Raw genomic sequence first — 19960 nt, 5'->3', positions numbered from 1 at the left:
AGAAGAATAAGTGTGTGTGCATAGAAAATCCCAAAATTATACCCAATAAATTGATAACATTGGTTCCCATGTAGAGGGAAATACGGTGACAAGGAGATGGGATGAGAGGGGGACTTACTTTTACTTTCTACCCATTTGTAGCTTTTAGATACTGTACCATATGCTGTATTGCTTATTCAAATTTTATTAAAATCAAAAGGATCGAGGTCCATATAAAAAAATTACTCTTAATTTCTATCTTAGAACATATAGATGGATGTTCTAGTAGATGGCAGATCAAAATGTAAAGACTGAAACAGTAAAGCTTTTGGAAGAAATAGATATCTCATGATCTTGGAATAAGCAGAATTTCTTAAACAGGATGCAAAAAAGCATGAATCATAAAGGGAAAAAATTGATAATTGGACTATATTAGGATTAAGAACTCTTGTTCTTTAAAAGACACTATTAAGAAAGTGAAAGGGCAAGCCACAGACTCAGAGAAGATATTTGTAATACACTTATCTGACAAAGACTCATACGCAGGATATGTTAAAACCTCCTGCAAACAGTAAAGGCCAGGGACTTCCCTGGTGGCCCAGTGGGTAAGACTCTGTGCTCCCAGTGCAGGGGGCCTGGGTTTGATCTCTGTTCAGGGAACTAGATCCCACATGCCACAACTAAGAGCCCACATGCCACAACTAAGACCTGGCACAGCCAAAATAAATAATAAAATACAATAAAAATTTTAAAAACCATTAAAGGCAGACAGTCCAGTAGAAAATAACTTTAACAGGCACTTTACAAAAGCAAATATCTGAGTGTACAATAAACCTGTGAAGAGCTGTTCAGCTTCATCAGTCATCAGAGAAATGAAAATTTAAAAGTTCAGTGCAGTAGCATTACACATCCAACAGAATAGTTAGAATAAAAAAGACTAACATTACTTAGTGTTGCTGAAGATATGGAGCAATCTGAGCTCTTACACTCATGGAGAAAGCAAGTTCGTACAACCACTTTGGAAACTTGGTTATTAGTATTTATTAAAGCATAACATGTGATTTCCTATGACCTAGCAGTTCTGATTCTAAGTATACACCCAAAAAAATGCATCCATGTGACTCACCAAAAGACACCTACTAGAGTGTTCGTAACAATTTTATTGGAAATAGCCCTAAACTGAAAACTACCCAAATGTTCAATAGAGTGGAAGAATAAATTGTGATAAATTCACACAATGGAATGTTACACAGTAAAGAAGATAAATTATCTACAACTACATAACAATATGGATGAAACTTCCAAACATAATGTTGAGCAAAAGAAGCCAGACACAAAAGAGTTCATCCTCTAAGATCTCATTCATATAAGTTGTAACAACAGGCCAGACAAACGTATGCTATTTCAAGTCAGGATAGCTGTTATTCTTGGTGGGAGCGAGCAACTGGAAGAAGGGGACGTGAGGAAAGTTTCGGAGGTGCTAGTGATACTCTTTTCCTTATGTTATGTTGTGTTGTGTTTTTAGCTAGCTGCGCCAGGTCTTAGTTGTGGCACGTGAGACCTTCGTTGCGGCGTGCGGGATCGTTTAGTTGCGGCATGCAGGCTCTTAGTTGCGTCATGCGGGATCTAGTTCCCTGACCAGGGATCAAACCCGGGCCCCCTGCATTGAGAGTGCTGAGTCTTAACCACTGGACCACCAGGGAAGTTCCTGATACTCTTTTTCTTGATCTAGGCATGGGACTCAATTTGTGAAAAATAATTGCACGCACTTAATGACTGGTCTACTTTACTGTATGCATGTTATACCTAACAAAAAGTTTTTAAAAGGAAGTGGATCAGAAGAATTTCTAAAACTAGAGATAAATGCAAGATAATTATTAACAGTTCTATATTTTATTATCAGTCTTCCCCGGTTTTATTTGATTTTTGTCATTAGCCAAAAAGCGTATTACTATTACTTGACTTTAAAGCCATTTACTTCCCCCTATTCATGCAAAATGAATGAGGGTTTCTCTACCCTTCCAACCTCCTCTTGTGAAGAATTCCAGGCTGTTAGGAAAGGATATAATAATGTGACACTCTACTTTTATTTTCCTACAGATGGAATGACTCTACAGTTATATACCCAGTTCTGATGTTGGGCAGTAGAGGGGTTTCACACCACCAAGAAATTCTCCTGTACCAGCTGGGTGTCCTGTAATCCAGTTCACTTCTGACACTACCTACCTAGAGGTAGCATCAGATTCCACAGGTTAAGGGCTCAGTCCTATAAGACTGACCCATGATAAATAGAAGATTACAAAGGCCCCCGTCCTTGGCAGGGATTAATTTGCTAGTGCAGCACACAGAACTCAGAGAAACATTTTACTTACTAGATTACCAATTTATTATAAAAGAACATAACTCAGGAATAGCCACATGGAAGATGCTCAGGGCAATGTGTACCACTCTCCACATGTTCACCAGCCGGGAAGCTCTCTGAACCCTGTCCTTTTGGGGTTTCATGGAGCCTTCATTACATAAACTCAGTTGATTAAATCATTGGTGTTTGAACCCAATCTCCAGCCTCTCTCCCCTCCCCAAAGGTGGAGAAGTAGGCTAGTACTGAAAGTTCCACCCCAGAAATCTCCTGCTTGCCTCCACTGACAACCAGCCCCTACCCGTAGGTGCTTTCCAAAAGTTACCTCATGAACATTAACAAAAGACACATTGATCGCCCTCATCACAGAAAATTCTAAGGCTTTTATGAGCTCTGTGCCAAGAACCTGGACGAAGACCAAATATATATATATATATTTTTTTTTTTTTTATAAATCACCATATCACAGATTCTTAACTAAGATTGAGACCAAATAGAAAGTAGAAAAAGGCTTGGAAATGCTGGGCTGAGGATGTTGAAGTAGTGCTGTGGTGTTGGTCAACTGTGAGTGTGTTAGCAGGGTGCTAATAATGTGGATCTGTTTCAGTCAGTTTATTTTTGTAAAAAGGTAGAAAATATTGAATATTTTATGAAATGATGAGGATTGACTGTAACTAGAATCAGTATTTCATATGATTTGATAATAGTTGTTAGGCATCTTGTGAACAAAAGCATGCTAAATATGAAAAAATTAAATAAAATTTTAAGCTTCTACTTTATTTGGAACATTTTGGCAGTCCTGCAGAATATTCCAGTTCCAATTAAAAGAATCAACTTCACTAACCTAAAACCCTTTCAAAAATCCTGAATTCAGTACACCTTAATTCAGGCCAAATACCCTGTTTGCAATGGCAAATTTCACCTATATCAGAATGTGTATAAGACAGAGAAGGACAAGAATGTGGACAATATTTGGATTTAATCATCGATTTATAACTTATAAATTTTGTTTGGCTCCTCAAAGTCTTTAATGCCCCAGAGTATGTAACACAGTAGGTTTGGGATGGAAAACTCGGTCTTCATCTCAGAAAACTAAATTTTAGAAAGGATTCCATGTGAAAGTTGAAGAACTGGAAATGTTTTTCCCTAAAATTGTCTTTGAATGTTTATTTCTTAGAAAGTCTTTGTTTAAAGTTTGAAGACTGTTGTGATAGATATTTGAACAAGTAGCCACAGTAAACAGATGTGCTGACCCCTTTGGCTTTGCATGTAAACAGTCACGGAAGCTAGCATGGTAAAAGGTTACATGTGGCTTCACCTTTCTAATGGAAAGATATACATCTTTATTGTTCAACTGGAAGAAGATAGCATAGCCAAAAGTTAAGTCTAATGAAGGATAAAATATACTGTTGTGTATTTGAATTTTGGAAATATGCTCTCAAAAAATATGCCTATAAAAATATCTAATTAGCTAGTTTAGTGATTTTTTAATTCATTTAATTTTGTAAAGTTATGAGAACTTTGGCAATTATACCTTACAACTGTCATTTTAAAATAATATGGACATTCATAAATGTGTATAGTAATACAAAAAGTAGTGTTTGTGAATAAAATTCAGTTTATTCGAAATTTTATTTTTCTTATTGTATGTGGTTATTTCAAAGACTTCCCACTGAGCAGCCTTAAAAATCTAAAGTTTTCCTAAATAAAATAATTGGGATAAACAAAATAATTTTATATTATACTTTAGAATCAGAAATTACATTTTTATGTTGTTTTTAATTAACCTTAGTGTTGGCCTCTCAACATCAATAGGATAGCCTGTTTTTTCTATTGTGTAATTTCATATTTAGAATTTCTCTTTTGAGTTCCACCCAGACCATGTCTGACATAATTGTGGTCATTTTTGACAAAATGATTTTATTGTTAATGTTAACATCCCAAATTTAAATTACATGTTACTGAGAGAAAATCATTTAAGTGATATCACTGAATTTAATCATTGTAAAGAAAAAAATCTAGTAAAACAGAGTAGGGCTTCCTTCATAAGCCATAAGCACTAGATCTTTTTTCTCCCAGTGTGTTCTCTTGAACCTCATCCTGAGCATAGAGGAATCTGATTTTGATTGAACATCCTGAGTGATTCTGAAGCTCACTAAAATGTGAGAACCACTACTCCAGAGCAACACTACTTAATCATGGGTGATCCATAATGGAAAGAGGCACCTCCGGTCTTTGGTGGCAAAATATAAATAATAAATTAATAAAGTTAAACTATCCAAGAGACATACCCCTTCCTTACATCTTGATTATAATAGCCTTACTCAAATTTCATTGTCCTGTCTTTATAGCTGTGAAGTTTTATCCTCATTACTTTCCCAAAACACCAAGTTTTTTTGTGTTGAAATATAGTTGATATACAATATTATATTAGTTTCAAGTGTATTACATAATTATTTGACATTTGCATACATTATGAAATGATCACCACAATAAATCTAGTAACCATCTGTCCCTGTACAAAGTTATTACAGTATTAATGACCATATTCCTTAAGCTGTGTATTATATCCCTGTGACTTATTTATATAATTGGAAGTTTGTACCTCTTAATCCCCTTCACCTATTTTGCCCCACCTTCCCACCTCTTTCCTGTCTGGCAGCCACCCATTTGTTCTCTGTATTTATGAGTCTGTTTTCATTTTGCAAAACACAAAATATTTTTATCACTTATTATAAACTGCCCTGCAATTACATATAGAATATTTATAAACCACGTTTACCTGAATTGCTGTAGAATGTGTCTCGTTAACTGCTGTAAATGATCTATTTAGTAATTTTTAAATATAGATCTCCAGAGATAATGCTAAATAACAGATTCGAATATTTTTGTTTAATTCAATAAAATGGAACCAGTACAACCTCTGGTTTCACAAATGAAGTGATTTAAAATACGTGTGTTGCTCTGATGGGGCCCTCGCGCACTGCATTAGGGTAAATAGCACACCTCTGTCTTTTTTCCTAAAACGAAGGCTGCCTCTAATCCCACTCTTTCCACAAATCTTCGTGCACTAAACTATGTGCCAATGACATGAGAAGCTCATTTTGATTGTAGTGGGCCGTCTCTTGTCTAGTACATCATTTGTGAAACTGAAGTTGGCTATTATAATGCAACAGGTATGTAAATAACATTTATTAGTAATCTCTGTAAAATTGATTCCTTCTTTCTCTTTTTCATTATAAAAGGAAACTTTATTTCAGAGTAGAAAGTGCATTGTCTGAACTCATCAACACCCTCTTTATCCCTCCCCTCCCCAATTTGTTGCAGACCAGGATGAAAGAGCAGCTGAGCTCAGCAGGGAGCAGAATGAGAAAACCATCCGGAGCACGCAGACCGCGCTCCGCAATTTCCGGGAGTTCCTCATCTCCAAGTATCCTTCTGAAACAAGAGAGATTTATGTCATCCCTTGCAAGGAGTTGGATGCCTACTTGGCCTCTTTCTTTGTGGATGCCAGGCAGAAGGATGGATCCGAGTATGAACCCAACAGCTTGGCCAATTACCAGTGTGGACTTGAACGGTACCTAAAAGAACACAGGTATGGCTACAGTATCACCAGGGATAAGGAATTCAAGCGCTCCCAAGAGGCCCTGAAACAGAAGCAAATTGAACTCCGCTGCAAAGGAAAAGGAAATAAGCCACACAAGTCCATGAAGCTCACCTTTGCTGATGAGCTCATTCTGCGGAAAAGGGGACTGCTAAGCCGCTATAACCCTGAGGGTCTGCTCAACCTCGTCTGGCTCAACAACACAAAAGCTTTTGGGCACTGTACGGGCTTCCACGGGTCTACCTTAAAGTGGGGTGATATTCGGCTCCGGGTAACAGAAACGGGGCTGGAGTACTTGGAGTGGATGGGTCAAGACACTGGTGACCTAAATGCCAAAACCAAGAGAGGGGGGACAGACTCCCGTGTGTATGCCACCCAGCATGCTCCACAGACCTGCCCCATACAAGACTATAAGGAGTATGCCCAACGGCGTCCTCCTGCTATGCGCTATGAGGATGCCCCTTTCTACCTGTCCATTAAGCCGGTCGTGAACTTGGCGGCTCTGCATTGGTACAACTGCCAGGCCCTCGGCAAGAACAAGCTGGCCAAGATGGTGAAGACCATGTGTGAGAAGGGGAACATCCCTGGCAGGAAAACCAACTTCAGCGTGTATCAGAGTTGCAGCACCTTGTCCGAGGCCCAGAGCAACCAGCTGGTGCTTATCTGTAACAATCTGAGCCAGCAGGCCGCCCAGTCAGTGGCCGGGCACTCCAACAGCGGCAATTTCATCGTCTCTGCCTCCTATGACTCTTCCTCAGACACTGCTTGACCAGGTGGCTTGAGCAAGACCCCAGTCTGGTTATTGAGTCCAGAGAAACTGTGATTAAACACTGCTTCTCGTTCCCTTTCCTCGGCCCTCAGTGTTAACTTTATAAGAATATAAATATATAATATATTTTTCTTTTTACAAATAAGCCAATGGAGATAGTTTAGTATTACTAACGTAGTATTCATAGGCTTAAAACAAATGTACTCGTGGTGATTAAATATAATTACTGTTATAGACTTTACAAAACCATAGTGGTTCTCAGGCAACACAAAGTAGAGAAAGAATTCCATTTTTTAAAAAAATTATCAAAAAGGAAACTGAAAGTCAGCCTAGACACTTGTGTCCTCAACTCCTGCTTTTCCTTCCCACCCCACCTCTCATTTTTAGTCTACTTAATAAATGGCATTATTTTTTTAATTTTTAAAATTCTGCATTAATCAGGAGGAGACAACATTAACTTTACTGCTTACACAAAACTGTCAGATCCAGAATAAGAAAATGTTGGTATAAGCTAGAAAAATTATTTACAGTTTTTTTTTTAAGCATAATTAGATTTTAGTCTCTGTGCCTCGTTTTTTGCAATTTATGAAAATCTAGATGTTTAGCTAACTTCTTTTGGGGGCAGAGGAGGGTAGAAGGAGGGAATAAAGGTGCCATTCTTTTTGGAAGCTATATAATTTTAAAATAATATGCGAAGTCCAATATTATGGCAAAAAAGACTGTTACTAGCTCATTTTTACTGTTGTGCTTGAACCTGGAGAGAATTTTTTTTTTGTTTTCTAAGAAATCAATGTAAATGAAGTTTGATTATCAGATTTACAAGAAATTTAAAACTACCAAAGCTTTGAAAATGTTCCCAAGCATTAGATTGTATATCAAACATAAAGAGAAAGTAGAGAATGGAAAAGTCTTACTAAAAATCTAGAAGCACTAGTCAAGACAACAAAAACCTCATACTCTTCAAAGCTCAAATCCCCTGAATTATTTATTTACAAGCATTGAACTTCAGTCTGTTTTCCCTAGGGGATTACTTGACTCTGTAGTTGAGATCAAAGGAATATTGACACTCATTTTAGGTAACAACATTTTGTTACCAAATTTAGCTGAATTCAAACCTTGAAAATGTGCAGTTTCTTCTACAGTAAATACAAATGCATTTATGTGTGATAATCCTGCAATTATAATAATTATAATTTTGGTTAAACAACTCTCTGTGGTGGTTTTTCTAAGGTCTTTATTTTCAAGCCAATGGTGAATTATTAGTTGAGATACTTCAATAATAAAATAATTTAGATGAGCTAGGTTCCTATCTTGTATAATCATTAACACATTAAAAAAAAATCCAAATCTTAATCACTTTGTTGGATCTGGGCGTTCATTTGGGAAGTATTTGTTCTTCAGAGCATCCTCATAATTCACATTAGCTAGGAAGCTAGGTGGTATTTTATGTTTTAATTTATTGTACCAGACCAGGACAAATTTCATTTTGATTTGCTTTGCTAAATCATCATGTTAGCTGAGCTTTCCCATGGCTAGGCAGCTCTTCCCAACACTAAGTCATAAACACATAAAGACCCATTACTCTAATAAGCTGTGACCTTTCCTTTGGCTCAGGAGTGGGAAGTCTGCCGTGGCCTTTGTGTTATGCAATCTACTTCATTTCATGACTTTCCTTCCATAAAGAGGCATCCAGAAACAAGAAGAAAGAGCAGGATACTTTGCTTTTATCTTTTTGTATTAATAATGATGGTAGCCACCATTTTTGAGCCAGTCTGTGTACCAGCACCGTGTGTGCTAAGTGACTTACATGCACCACTTATATAAGTAATACTAATTTATGAAAATTAGAAAATCCAGATGAGCATAAAGAAAACAAAATATGTACTCATAAATCTGCCAGCCAAAAATAACCACTGTTAATATTTTAGTAAATATTTCTTCAGACATTTCAATACATACGTATTTATTTCTGTATACATGGTCTTTAATCCTTTCAACAACTTTGAAAAGAAGATTAATTATCTCCATTTTATGTTGAGATCAAGATGTAGCAGGTTATAGCTAAGGAGATGGTACTGTCATCTGACTCCAGAGTTTTTTCTATTTACCTTTCTGAGTTCCAACCCGTAATTAGTTTCCAGTGATTTGAGCTGGAGATGAGGACATGGTGCCTTCCCATCTCTCAAGTCTGTCTGATTAAAAGGAAGGCTGAGTGATCTTTCATGAAGGCACACAGTGTCCCCTCGTCCCCCCTCTTCTGGTCATTTTGAACCACAGAGCCTCATTCTTCCAATTATCTTAACAAAACCTTCCTCTTCTTACCCTGTAATGGGCTCAGAAGTGCACATGACAGCCTACTGTGAAAGAACTCTGTTTTAAAAATAAGTTGTTTTTTTTTTTAACATAGGTTACCTCTCATTTTAAAAAAAAGATTTCTGTAAAACATTTAAAATGTGATTGTGCATTTTGTTTCTGCATAAAAACTCTTGTTTTTGACAGCAAAGTAAGTTTGTCATGGGGAAGAAGGTTAGTCAGTATGCACTGAGAAAGCAGAACTGGGAAATTTTGAATTCCTGTTTGTGTATATTGAGGTACTAAACTGAAAATCTCTCTCTTATTTAATCCTATAGCAGTTTCATTTAGAAGAACGCAGATTGAGAATGTGAATTATTTTTTATTTATTTATATTTTGCTTTGATAACTCAAACCAAATAGGAACGTTGTGACATTTAAATTTAGAAAACTGTTTTACAAAGAATGGCTTGGTAGAATTTTAGCTGAATTATTGTAACTCTTGAGGATAATTAAATTATGAAAAATTAGTGGCAACTACCTCTAAATTTTGTGTTTTTGTACAAACAATACTGAGGATATACTACTGCCAGATACCATATGTATTATTTGCTATTTTAACTTTTTAAAAAATTACATCCATACTGCGGCAGTGGTTGATGCCAAAATCGTGTATGTGCTTTAGCAAAAATTCAACAGTCCGGCAGGTGTTCACTATAACTGAACATGCTGCCTTTCCAGGCAATCCTGTGGTTCATACAAAAACAATAAAACTGTATTTGCAGTTTACGCTTTAAGGTCAATGTAATGTCATGTAAGAAATTCCACAGTGCCCCTCACATGACTCTGGAAGTTTTGCACTGTCTACAACAAAAATGCCAAACCCATCTGTCAGCATTTGGATGACATAAGCTGCATAATTGTTTTTCTTCTATATTCATGGGAGTGCCTGGCTATTGAAAATCATAGATGGTAGCAGTTTAAAAAAAAAAACATAATACTTGAAAAGGTTAGAGAGAGTCAGGTTGTTTATCCAACAGAGCTTATTCTTAAGAGTCCATCTGTTATCATAGTTAGTAGGGGTGGTCTGAATATGATTTATAATATATCAGGTACTTAAAATATTTTTATTATAGTTAGTTTTCCCTGTGTTAAATTTTCCCCATGTTAAATCACTTCCTGATCTACAAAAGAATAGTCTGAAAGTTTTCTAGTATAGATCAGGTCTCTGGTTTTTCAACTAGGTCATGGTTAGCTGATACTTTCATCGAATTAAGTCATATGGCTTAGGTTCTAGATGCCATGAAATCAGATGACTTCACTGAGATGAAAATTTATAGTTCTATCAACAAATATTTGAACACCTAGTGTCTAGACACTAAGAGGGGTACAAAGATATACAAAATAGTTCCTGCTTTCAAAACATTTATAAAAGATACTGTAATAGAAGTTTGGTTTCATTTTTGAGAGCCCAGCAAAAAACTATCTGCCAATACTATTTTGCATAGTTTCTCAAATTTTTACTCACACAGTTTGTCCATTATTTAGCCATTGAATATGTTGGTTTGCTGTAGAATACGTAATACTGCTTTGAGTATTTTGTGGAGGATCTTTTAGAGCCTGTTTTAAAGTCAGTAATAAGGTAAAGCCATTTCTACACCATCCATTGTGTTCACATAGATGCACAATGCATAAGAATGTGCAGACTGTCATCAATGAGTGTCACTTATTAAGTACTTACAACGTACCATGGTACTGAGTGCTTTTGTAAGTTGTTTCACTTAATTCTTACAATAGTCCTGTGAGGGTAAGTATCATTATTTCTTTTATAAATGAGGAAATCCAGAGAAGTCAGATAGGTTGCCTACATTACTTAATACATAAGGGTATCAGGATCTGAAACTATATCCAGCTACCATTACGCACTAACCTTTTCTGCTGTGGCTGCCTGTTCACAAAGTGATTTACTGTGCTTCTTTAGATTCTCTGAAGTGATAAATTGTAAGTGGAATCCCTTGTATAATAAAATCATCAATATTCTTTCAACTCTGAATTGACTGAGAGCAGTGCCATCCCCTGGCATGTTTGTCAGCATAAAATTATATAGGCCCCCTAACTGTGGTTATTTTGAGATGGAACATTCAGCAAAGTTTGTTTCCCCTTCGCCATGAGTAGAGAGCAGAAGTTTGTGTCATTCTTTAAAGAACTCTTAATTTTGTCATGGAGGTGAATGTGTATATGGACAAATAATTATATATATATATATATATATATATATATATATATGGTTTTTTTTTTTTTTTTTTTTTTTGGCTGTGCTGCACGGCATGTGGGATCTTAGTTACCCAGCCAGAGATCGAACCTGCACTCCCTGCATTGGAAGCATGAAATCTTAACCACTTAAGCACTGGACCAGCAGGGAAGTCCCTAATTATATTTTTTTAACAAATGATTGTCCTTTGTTTTTACCCCATATAAACCAAAAATCCTATTTCAAAAGAGTTCCTTATAATTCAGACAGAGAAGAGGGAGGTTCTGGGCAGAGGAAATACCTCTCTTAAGCCTAGAAGCTGATATAGTCATCCACCAGGTATGAATATTGATTGCCGATCTGCCAGGGAGTTTGGTCTTCTCTGCAAATTGGTGCCAGCAAATTATTTAATAGAGGATTTTGTTATTATTTTGTTTTTTAATCAGTCAAGATTGTTTTTAACAGAAAGCTTTTGGGGGGAAATAGTATCTTTATGGTTCTCAGTATTAGAGATCAACTAAAGCCATTCAGATTTTTTCTAGTTTGACTATCTCTACAGTTTTAGATATTAAAAGACAAACAGTTCTGATTTCAATCAGCCTTCTTCTGTTTGGTTTTCTTTATCTACAGGAAAAGAGCACTTTGATCTTTATTCCTCTAGCCAAAACAAAGCTTTAATACTTAACATCTATAAATAAATAGTCTCTACCATGTAATAAAGGAAATAAATTGCTAAGCCTAGGGGAAAAAATCAAGGGGAGTGTATGATAATTTATTACATTAAGGTATTTTTTAAAAGGTTCCTTCTTGAAAAACTAGTTATAAATCTAAGGAATTAAGTTCTGTATCAATCAGTTTAAAAGATTTTTCTCAAACAGAACTCCTTTATACAAGATATATCTCCACAAATCTACCATATGATATGATGTAGATAGTTACTTATTAAGAAATACATCATTGGCAAGGGCATCCTCAATTGTTTTTTTGTTGTTTTTCCCTTAATGCATGGTATTCGAATAATTGCTTCTCCTCCCCATTGGATCCGGCCGAGATGATATGAATACATAGGTTTTCATAAGGCAAAGTGATGAAGATAGAGTGATTTTAAGAGATCCTTGCCATAGAACATAACTGGGGTAAAGAAATGTACTGCATATATCATCCTTTGGTGGTTGGTGTATTTCTACTGATATAAAAACAGAAAAGAGAGGATGATATTGGTAAACTGCCAACAACTCTGATTTTACTTTTTTAAGCAGAGAAAAGAAAGATAAACAAAATTTCTCATACTCCATCCTGTTTATAAATTGACTAATTGGGCCTGCCAAAGCTGAAGAAAAGACCTAATTTGGTACTGAAGATTGCATTATTTTTTTAAAAGAAAGCATTTTAATACATTTAAATTGAGTTTTTATGTAAACCATGCCTTTGTTGAATTAGACTCAGTTTTAATTAGGTCAGAGTACTAATTTGATCAGAATATTAATTAGGGTTTCCCTGGTGGCACAGTGGTTGAGAGTCTGCCTGCCGATTTAGGGGACACGGGTTCGTGCCCCGGTCCGGGAAGATCCCACATGCCATGGAGCGGCTAAGCCTGTGAGCCATGGCAGCTGAGTCTGCGCGTCCGGAGCCTGTGCTCCGCAACGGGAGAGGCCACAACAGTGAGAGGCCCGCGTACCGCAAAAAAAAAAAAATAGGTCAGAGTATTAAAGTAACCATCATCTTTGTTGAGTGAATTATAATCATAGAGGCTGGACCTGGAAAAGACCTAAGAGATCATCTAGCCCAGTGATTTTTTTCAGTGCTGTGAAGAATAGGAGTCACCATGTCTTCTTGGGGGGAGGAGGCAAGGAGGGCAGAGATGGATGGAGATCGCAAAGGGAACACATCCTGAAACACAGATCCCCCGGGAATTCTCATGTTCCCTATACCCCTACCTTCCTACTTTGAGACTCACTAGACTGAATGACCTACTACCTCTATCACATCCTTCATGTGTGCCAGGCTGGAAAATAAGATTCAAAACATCTAATCTAATCCATCCCTTTTCTTTTATAGAAGAGAGAATCAGTCCCAGAGAGATTAGATGGATGCCCAGGTGCACACACTTTGTTAGAATCAGAGCCAGAACTAGGATCCAGGCACCTTGACTTCCAGTCCATAGGTAGGGTTTAGGGAGGAAAAACAACCCTACCTTCCCACTGAGTAAGAAGGGGTATCCTTGTTTTGAAAATTTTAATAGTGTTTTAAGCTCTCAAACAAGTTTCTATTAAGGACTAGATTCAAGCTGCCAGTTTCCAAATAGGCTATTTTGCACGTGAACTTTTTTTCATTGTGTAATGTTACACCTTAATTTTTAGCAACTTCTTTTTGAGATTTGATGGGATAATCTCTAACTGTAATCACCTTTTATTTTAAGGAACAGGTCTCAGCCTTCTCCATTTATATTGTTTTCATTTCTGGAGGGGAAACAAACTACAGTTTTCAAGTATATGAATTCCAGTTATAGATTATGAACTGAAAAGTAACTTTTTATTTAAAGTGGTATTCTTTTGAATACCCAGCTACATAGCATCTATATTATTGGTTTTGAATACAGTGTACTATACCCTTTTTTAGTCTATGGAAAGTATAAAAAATCATCTTGAAGGTTTGGAACATTTTCAATCAAAAGGATTAAATTTCTGTCAATGTAATTAGGATGTTTCTGAAGTGAATTTACTTAGAGATAGGAAGGGGAAAGAAAATGAGAACTAAAGAAAGAAACCTACAGCAGGAAGACATAGAAATACAAACTATTTGTAAATTCTTATATTACCCAGCTTACTCTTCTAAAAAGCAATTCAAACAAGTATTTTTTAAATCTAACAAATTTTTGTTTTATAAATTATGTTTACCAGATCATAGTTGAAGAAAAAAGATGAAATTCTAGGATGTTAAAAAGGTACAGTGGAATTATATGTCTTGAATTCAGTGTTGAATTTCACTAGACTTCTAATGTTCTTCGTATTACACTGGAATTAGAAATTTTTACCATCATACACTCATTTCAAAGAGCTTTGAAAATGCTTTGGCATAGTTTATTTATTTGTGGTAAGTAGAATTAGGAAGAATCAGCAATATAGAATCCTAACAGTAATTGTGCATACTGTATTTAAGTGATTTTTATGCCTGTTTACTTTCTGTAATTCTTAAATTTTATAAATCAAATACCTTAACATACTTCCACTAGAAATTAATTTATAATTGATTATTTATACTGGATAAAGTAGCAGGTTCATCTTAGTATTAATCCACTCAGATTAAGTGAACTTTTATATCTACAGTTCATTATATTACAACTTTTTAAATAGCGTTTATAACAAAAGAACTTTTGTTTTATAAAGTATTTGTTACAAAAAAAAAAACACCATCTTGCCAAAAACCATTACAATTTCTATGCATTGTGTATATTCAGTGATGTCGCTGTTGAGATTTTGCATGTTTTAGGTGCTCTTTCATATGTGTGTTTGTGGTATTTATGTGGAATTGTTAACCATTGCTGCTATCACTTATTGTAGTTAAACTGAAAAACTGTGCTAAGAGGCTGTGCCGGTCAACATTTGTGTGACTTGTGAAAGTATGTACTTAGCTGTTTAATATTTTGAACCAGCACTTAGTGGCCTCTACAGAAGGAAATGTTATAGTTGTCAAGTGATGCCAACTTCAAAATCTTGCTTCATATGTATGATTCCAGGTCAGCTTTCCTTCTGCACTTTCCCCAACTCTTTGAAAGGGAAACATTTGCAAAAAGAGAAAGCAAGAATTCTGAACTTTCCTAATATTCCCCCCTTAAATCTTTTTTTTTCCCTGATACTTGAGAAATTCAATAGAATGACAATGTAGCAGCATAATTTCCCTTGATCCAGATATTTTAGGTTGAACAATGTAATAACAGAAGACTATGAGGCACATACATTATCTTTGTTGGTTATCATGGCGTATTGTTTAAATCGCATTTAATAAGAATATTTAGTATTTTCATTTTATTTATGAGACCATGGAAACCTCAGAGTTCCCAAATATTAACTTTTATATTCAGCATTTGCGTAGACTTACTTAACATATTTGGTTGCCTTATGACCATCAGAATTTTTTCATGCCTACCTGTCTTTAGTTTGCTTCCTGGTGTTTCCAGCTTGCCTCAGCAATTCCAAGCAAACTCTGACATTAGAGAGAACATTATTTCAATGGATTAATTCTACTATACTTTGTTAAATGGGGAAAATATCATTATACTTTATTTATACATGTATACTCAGAATGGAAGGGAAATATCATAAAATGTTAAGAAAAGCAGGCTCTTCCTTCCAGCATTCCAAAGCTCACGTAATGCAGGGTTTCATTCTGACTGTTCAGTGAGTTTATAATTATAAGATTCTTTTAATAAAGGGACAGTCTCCTTAGTTACATAGAGGCTTTCTGTGTGACTGTCAGATATATGGTGGCAGCCAATGCTGTATTTGGAAACATTGCTTCTGAAATTGCTGATTTAATTCTAAGAATATTAAAATGAATTCAAGGCCCCTGCCACATCTTTGCTTACAGGAAAAGAAAGGCATATTTTAACTATGAGCATTTTCTCCAGAATATGCTTTAAACATTTGCCCCTCAATGGAGGTGACAAAGCAATAAAAGGAAATACAATTATGTATGTTCTAAAGAAGTTCCGCCCTTGTCCAGTGGCTTCCAGAGTGACACTAAAATATTTCTTTGTTCCTGCATTGGAAGTTTTCAGGCAAGATCTTTGTACTTACAATTCTTTTTATATTTTGAACACCAAAGATTATGGCGTGATATGTCCTGATATGATGATTAACAGTTTCTATTAGATAGTAATGGACACATTTATTTGAATCCTGCTCTTGGATTTATTTACCCTGTTTGGGTCTTTTGTACTTTTTGTATGTCCTGAGGCCTTTATGCCTAGGGCAATTTTTTAATCAAATAATACATATATATTTATTAGGTTTCTAGTTTCTAGAGTTTGTTTCCACCATGACTTTAACCTTTTTTTCACTGCTGAAATTAGACATAGATTTGCCAGATTAGCCTCATAGTTTGTACATTTTCGTTGTAATCCGAAAACATAATTTGTAACCCCATAGGCCTGAAAACTGGTAGATAATGACTAGAAGCATTTTGGATTCAACACAATCACATTTAGAGACTCATTGATCTGTTAAGGAACTTTGGTGATTTCATAGAATGAATGCTGTATACAACTTAAATAAGTTCTTCCCTTCCATCTTTCTTATAAGAATGATTTTAAAATTCCTTTTATTCTACCACTTGGAAGTTAATTGGGAATAAAAAGGTCAATTTACCAATTTGGTCAGTATAATTTAACACTAGGCATCTGTTTAGAAATATAACCACCACAATCGATACTTAGAAAAATTTTATGAAAAAATATGATACTGTTCTTTGAAGATGGATTTACTTTCCCCCTTTTTGATAGTCAATTTGATATATTTTCTGGCCACGTAGCTTTTAACTGATTTACATGAAAAAAGCATATGTGTGCTTGCTCACTTTTAAAATTCTCTTTTTAAGCTGCTACAATTATAATGTGTGAAAGAAAGAAGAGAAAGGTGTATTGAAATGGAGGGAAATTTCTGTTAATATTTAAAATGTGTGACTGTGATACTCTTGGTTAATTAATCTTCTGCCAGTTGATATTTGTAATAATACGATAGAACTTTTTTGTTATTAAGAATATACTATAGGTTTCGTTTTTATTTTGCTGCTCACTGATCTTTTATACCAAGATGTTTTCATCTTTATCAGCTCACTGTTTTTGCTTCATATTTGTCTGTGTACCTGTGCTCTAAATAAAATTCTAGTTTTATGTCCCAGTGGCTTATTCTGTTGTATGATAATGTTTGCCTCTAATGTAGTGTGATTTTTCTATTGTTTCCAGTATTTGTTGGTACAGCCTAAAACTTACAAGAAAAACAATCCAATAAAATCAGCTAATGAGTATCAGTGATGTCTCTATAATGAGAGCATGCTTTAATCACAGTATTTTGTCTGTATTTGGGTATGACCAGTCTTCATTCATTCAATAAATGGTACTGCAAAGCTGGCTGATTTTTGTAGCTGCAACAAACAGTTTAAAAGACAAGTTAAACCATGTTTTTAAAAAAATTGTCCTGGTCACAGTGCATTAGCCTCAGGATATAGTCAGTGCATACTGAGTAAAGCATCCCATGTCAGGTGTTTTCTCCTAACCACGGAGGAGGGGGAAATCATGGAATGAGAAGCATTTCTACATGTGAGTGCTCAGACACAGCATATAGGTAGGGAAGACACTTTCGGAAGGCATTTATAGCTAATTAATCATATGCTTCCTGGAGCCCCAGGCCTAAAAATCCTGTTAGTGGAGCAGAAGGCTCCACTGCAAACTCTGTCTTTCTGTCCATCTGTGGAGCTCTGTTAGCCATTTGTGTAAAGTCATACCAAGCTAAGTAGATGTCAGGTTCCAGACTTCCTCATTTTTAGGAAAATCTTTTCGGTCAGATAAATTCTCCATGTGATATTTGTTGCATTTAACATATTTGACAGTGCTCTTTGAGCAGAATAAGAATGGTTGTTCAAAATGATTAGTTATTAACTTCAGACATCCTTGTTGTGTCATTAAAGTTATTTAATAAAGAAAAGTAAATTAAAACCCCAGAAAATATAACGTTCTCTCTCACAATTATTTTGCAGAAATGCAAATAAATTTCTTTCATGTTTGTGAATAGTCTCCCAAAGTATTTATCCATAGAAAGCTGAATATTCCAAATAGAAATAATTACTGTATTTTTGTATTATAATACTTTAAATTGTATTAAAACTACTTTATAAATGGTTATAGCTTAGTTTGTATTTTTAGTACTTTAGAAACAAGGACCTCATCTTCAAATGTGTTTACAAATTATACATTTAAAATGTAACAAATTTTATTTTTCCAGTTGGGGAAAAATATTAGAATTCAAGTTGAGGAATATTCACCCTACAAGTCAGAAAATGTTTTCTTTTTTTAAAAGTTTTATTTATTTTTTATTTATTAACGATAATCTTTTCTAAGAAAACTTTAATTGACTAAAAATGACTAATATGTATTAAATACTTAACGTTGGCGATATATCATCGAAAAGATGTGTTAAAAAAAAAACATTGAATTTGGTAGCAGACATTTTCAGACTGAGCTATTTTTCTTTTTTATAAATTTATTTATTTATTTATTTTTGGCTCTGTTGGGTCTTCATTGCTGTGCACGGGCTTTCTCTAGTTGCAGCCAGTGGGGAGCTACTCTTCCTTGCGGTGCGCGGGCTTGTCATTGCGGTGGCTTCTCTTGTGGAGCACGGGCTCTAGGAGCGCGGGATTCCTTTCCTCTTCTTTCTCTCTTTCTTTCTGTCATATTTACTAGAAGTTTGTCAAATTTATAGGTCTTTTCAAAGATTACATATTTTCATTTTTTATCTATCCCAATTTATATCTTTTCCAGTTCATTAGTTTTATTTTTATTGATTCACTCTACTATTTTTGAATTTGATTTACTTTCTCCAGTCTTTTGTATTGAATAATGCTCCCTTTTTTTTTAATAAGGATTTTTAATTTATTTTATTTGTTTATTTTTGGCTGCATTGGGTCTTTGTTGCTGTGCGTGGACTTTCTCAAGTTGTGGCGAGTGGGGGCTACTCTTCATTGAGGTGCGCGGGCTTCTCATTGTGGTGGCTTCTCTTGTTGCAGAGCACAGGCTTTAGGCACGCGGGCTTCAGTAGTTGTGGCACGCGGGCTCAGTAGTTGTGGCACGCGGGCTCAGTAGTTGTGGCACACAGGCTTAGTTGCTCCACAGCATGTGGGATCTTCCCAGACCAGAGATCAAACCCGTGTCCCCTACATTGGCAGGTGGATTCTTAACCACAGTGCCACCAGGGAAGTCCCAGAACTATTGTTTTTTCAAAAAGCATTTTCTTTATTAAAATTTATAATGTTTTAAAAACGTTAAGGCAATAAATAAATATTCATTGTGAATAATTTGGCAAAAACTAATAATAGGAAATAAAAATCACAGGAATCTTACTACACATAAATAACAACTTTTAATGTTTTCCTGTTTTATTTTGGAATTTTTTATGCATAAATGTACTTCAAAAATTGTAGTCAAATTGTTTTTACTGTTTTTTACATTTTAAAAGGTATTTAGCCTTTGCAAATGTGATAATTATATGGTTACATGGTTTTTCACTGCACAGTTGTACCAAAATCTATTTTACAATTCTTTTGTTGGTTTGGGTTTGTTTCAAGTTTTTCACTTTTATAAATTTGCCTTAAAGAACACCCTTGAGCATACATTTTTGTACATATCTCTGGTTAAATCCTTAGGATAAATTTCTAAAAGAGGAATTCCTGGGTCAAATAAAAAGAACATTTAATTTATTTTTCCTACATACACATTTCTAAAGTCCTAGTGATTTTTAAAATTTGCAAGAATAATACATTAATATTGTAAAACTTAAAAATCCCAGAGAAGTCATTATTAACCAGTGTGATGTGTATTTTTGCAAATTTTTTTCTATACTAGTGCAAGTTCCCCCATATCTTAGGGCAGTCTTTAGATATGGACCTTTTTGTATTTTTGCCAATCTAACAAATGAATTACATCCTATTTTGATT

The 19960-nt window shown here is 35.1% G+C and overlaps 1 protein-coding gene across 6 annotated transcripts in view; it reads left to right on the top strand.

Annotated features, from left to right (window-relative positions):
- KIAA1958 (KIAA1958 ortholog) overlaps positions 1 to 19960 on the top strand; it is a 187614-nt gene that overhangs the window by 128851 nt on the left and 38803 nt on the right. Inside the window, exon 3 of one of the 6 annotated variants that reach the window (XM_030858989.3) lies at positions 5666 to 5749. The exons of the other annotated variants lie outside the window; for them this stretch is intronic. Coding sequence (XP_030714849.1) covers positions 5666 to 5749 — 84 coding nt within the window. The remainder of the gene's footprint in view (positions 1 to 5665; positions 5750 to 19960) is intronic. 6 annotated transcript variants of the gene reach the window in all.

This window comes from Globicephala melas, chromosome 6 (genome assembly GCF_963455315.2).
Source record: "Globicephala melas chromosome 6, mGloMel1.2, whole genome shotgun sequence".
NCBI classification, from domain to species: Eukaryota; Metazoa; Chordata; class Mammalia; order Artiodactyla; family Delphinidae; genus Globicephala; species Globicephala melas.
Note: the sequence above shows the minus strand (reverse complement) of the source record. Positions and strands in the feature narration are given on the sequence as shown.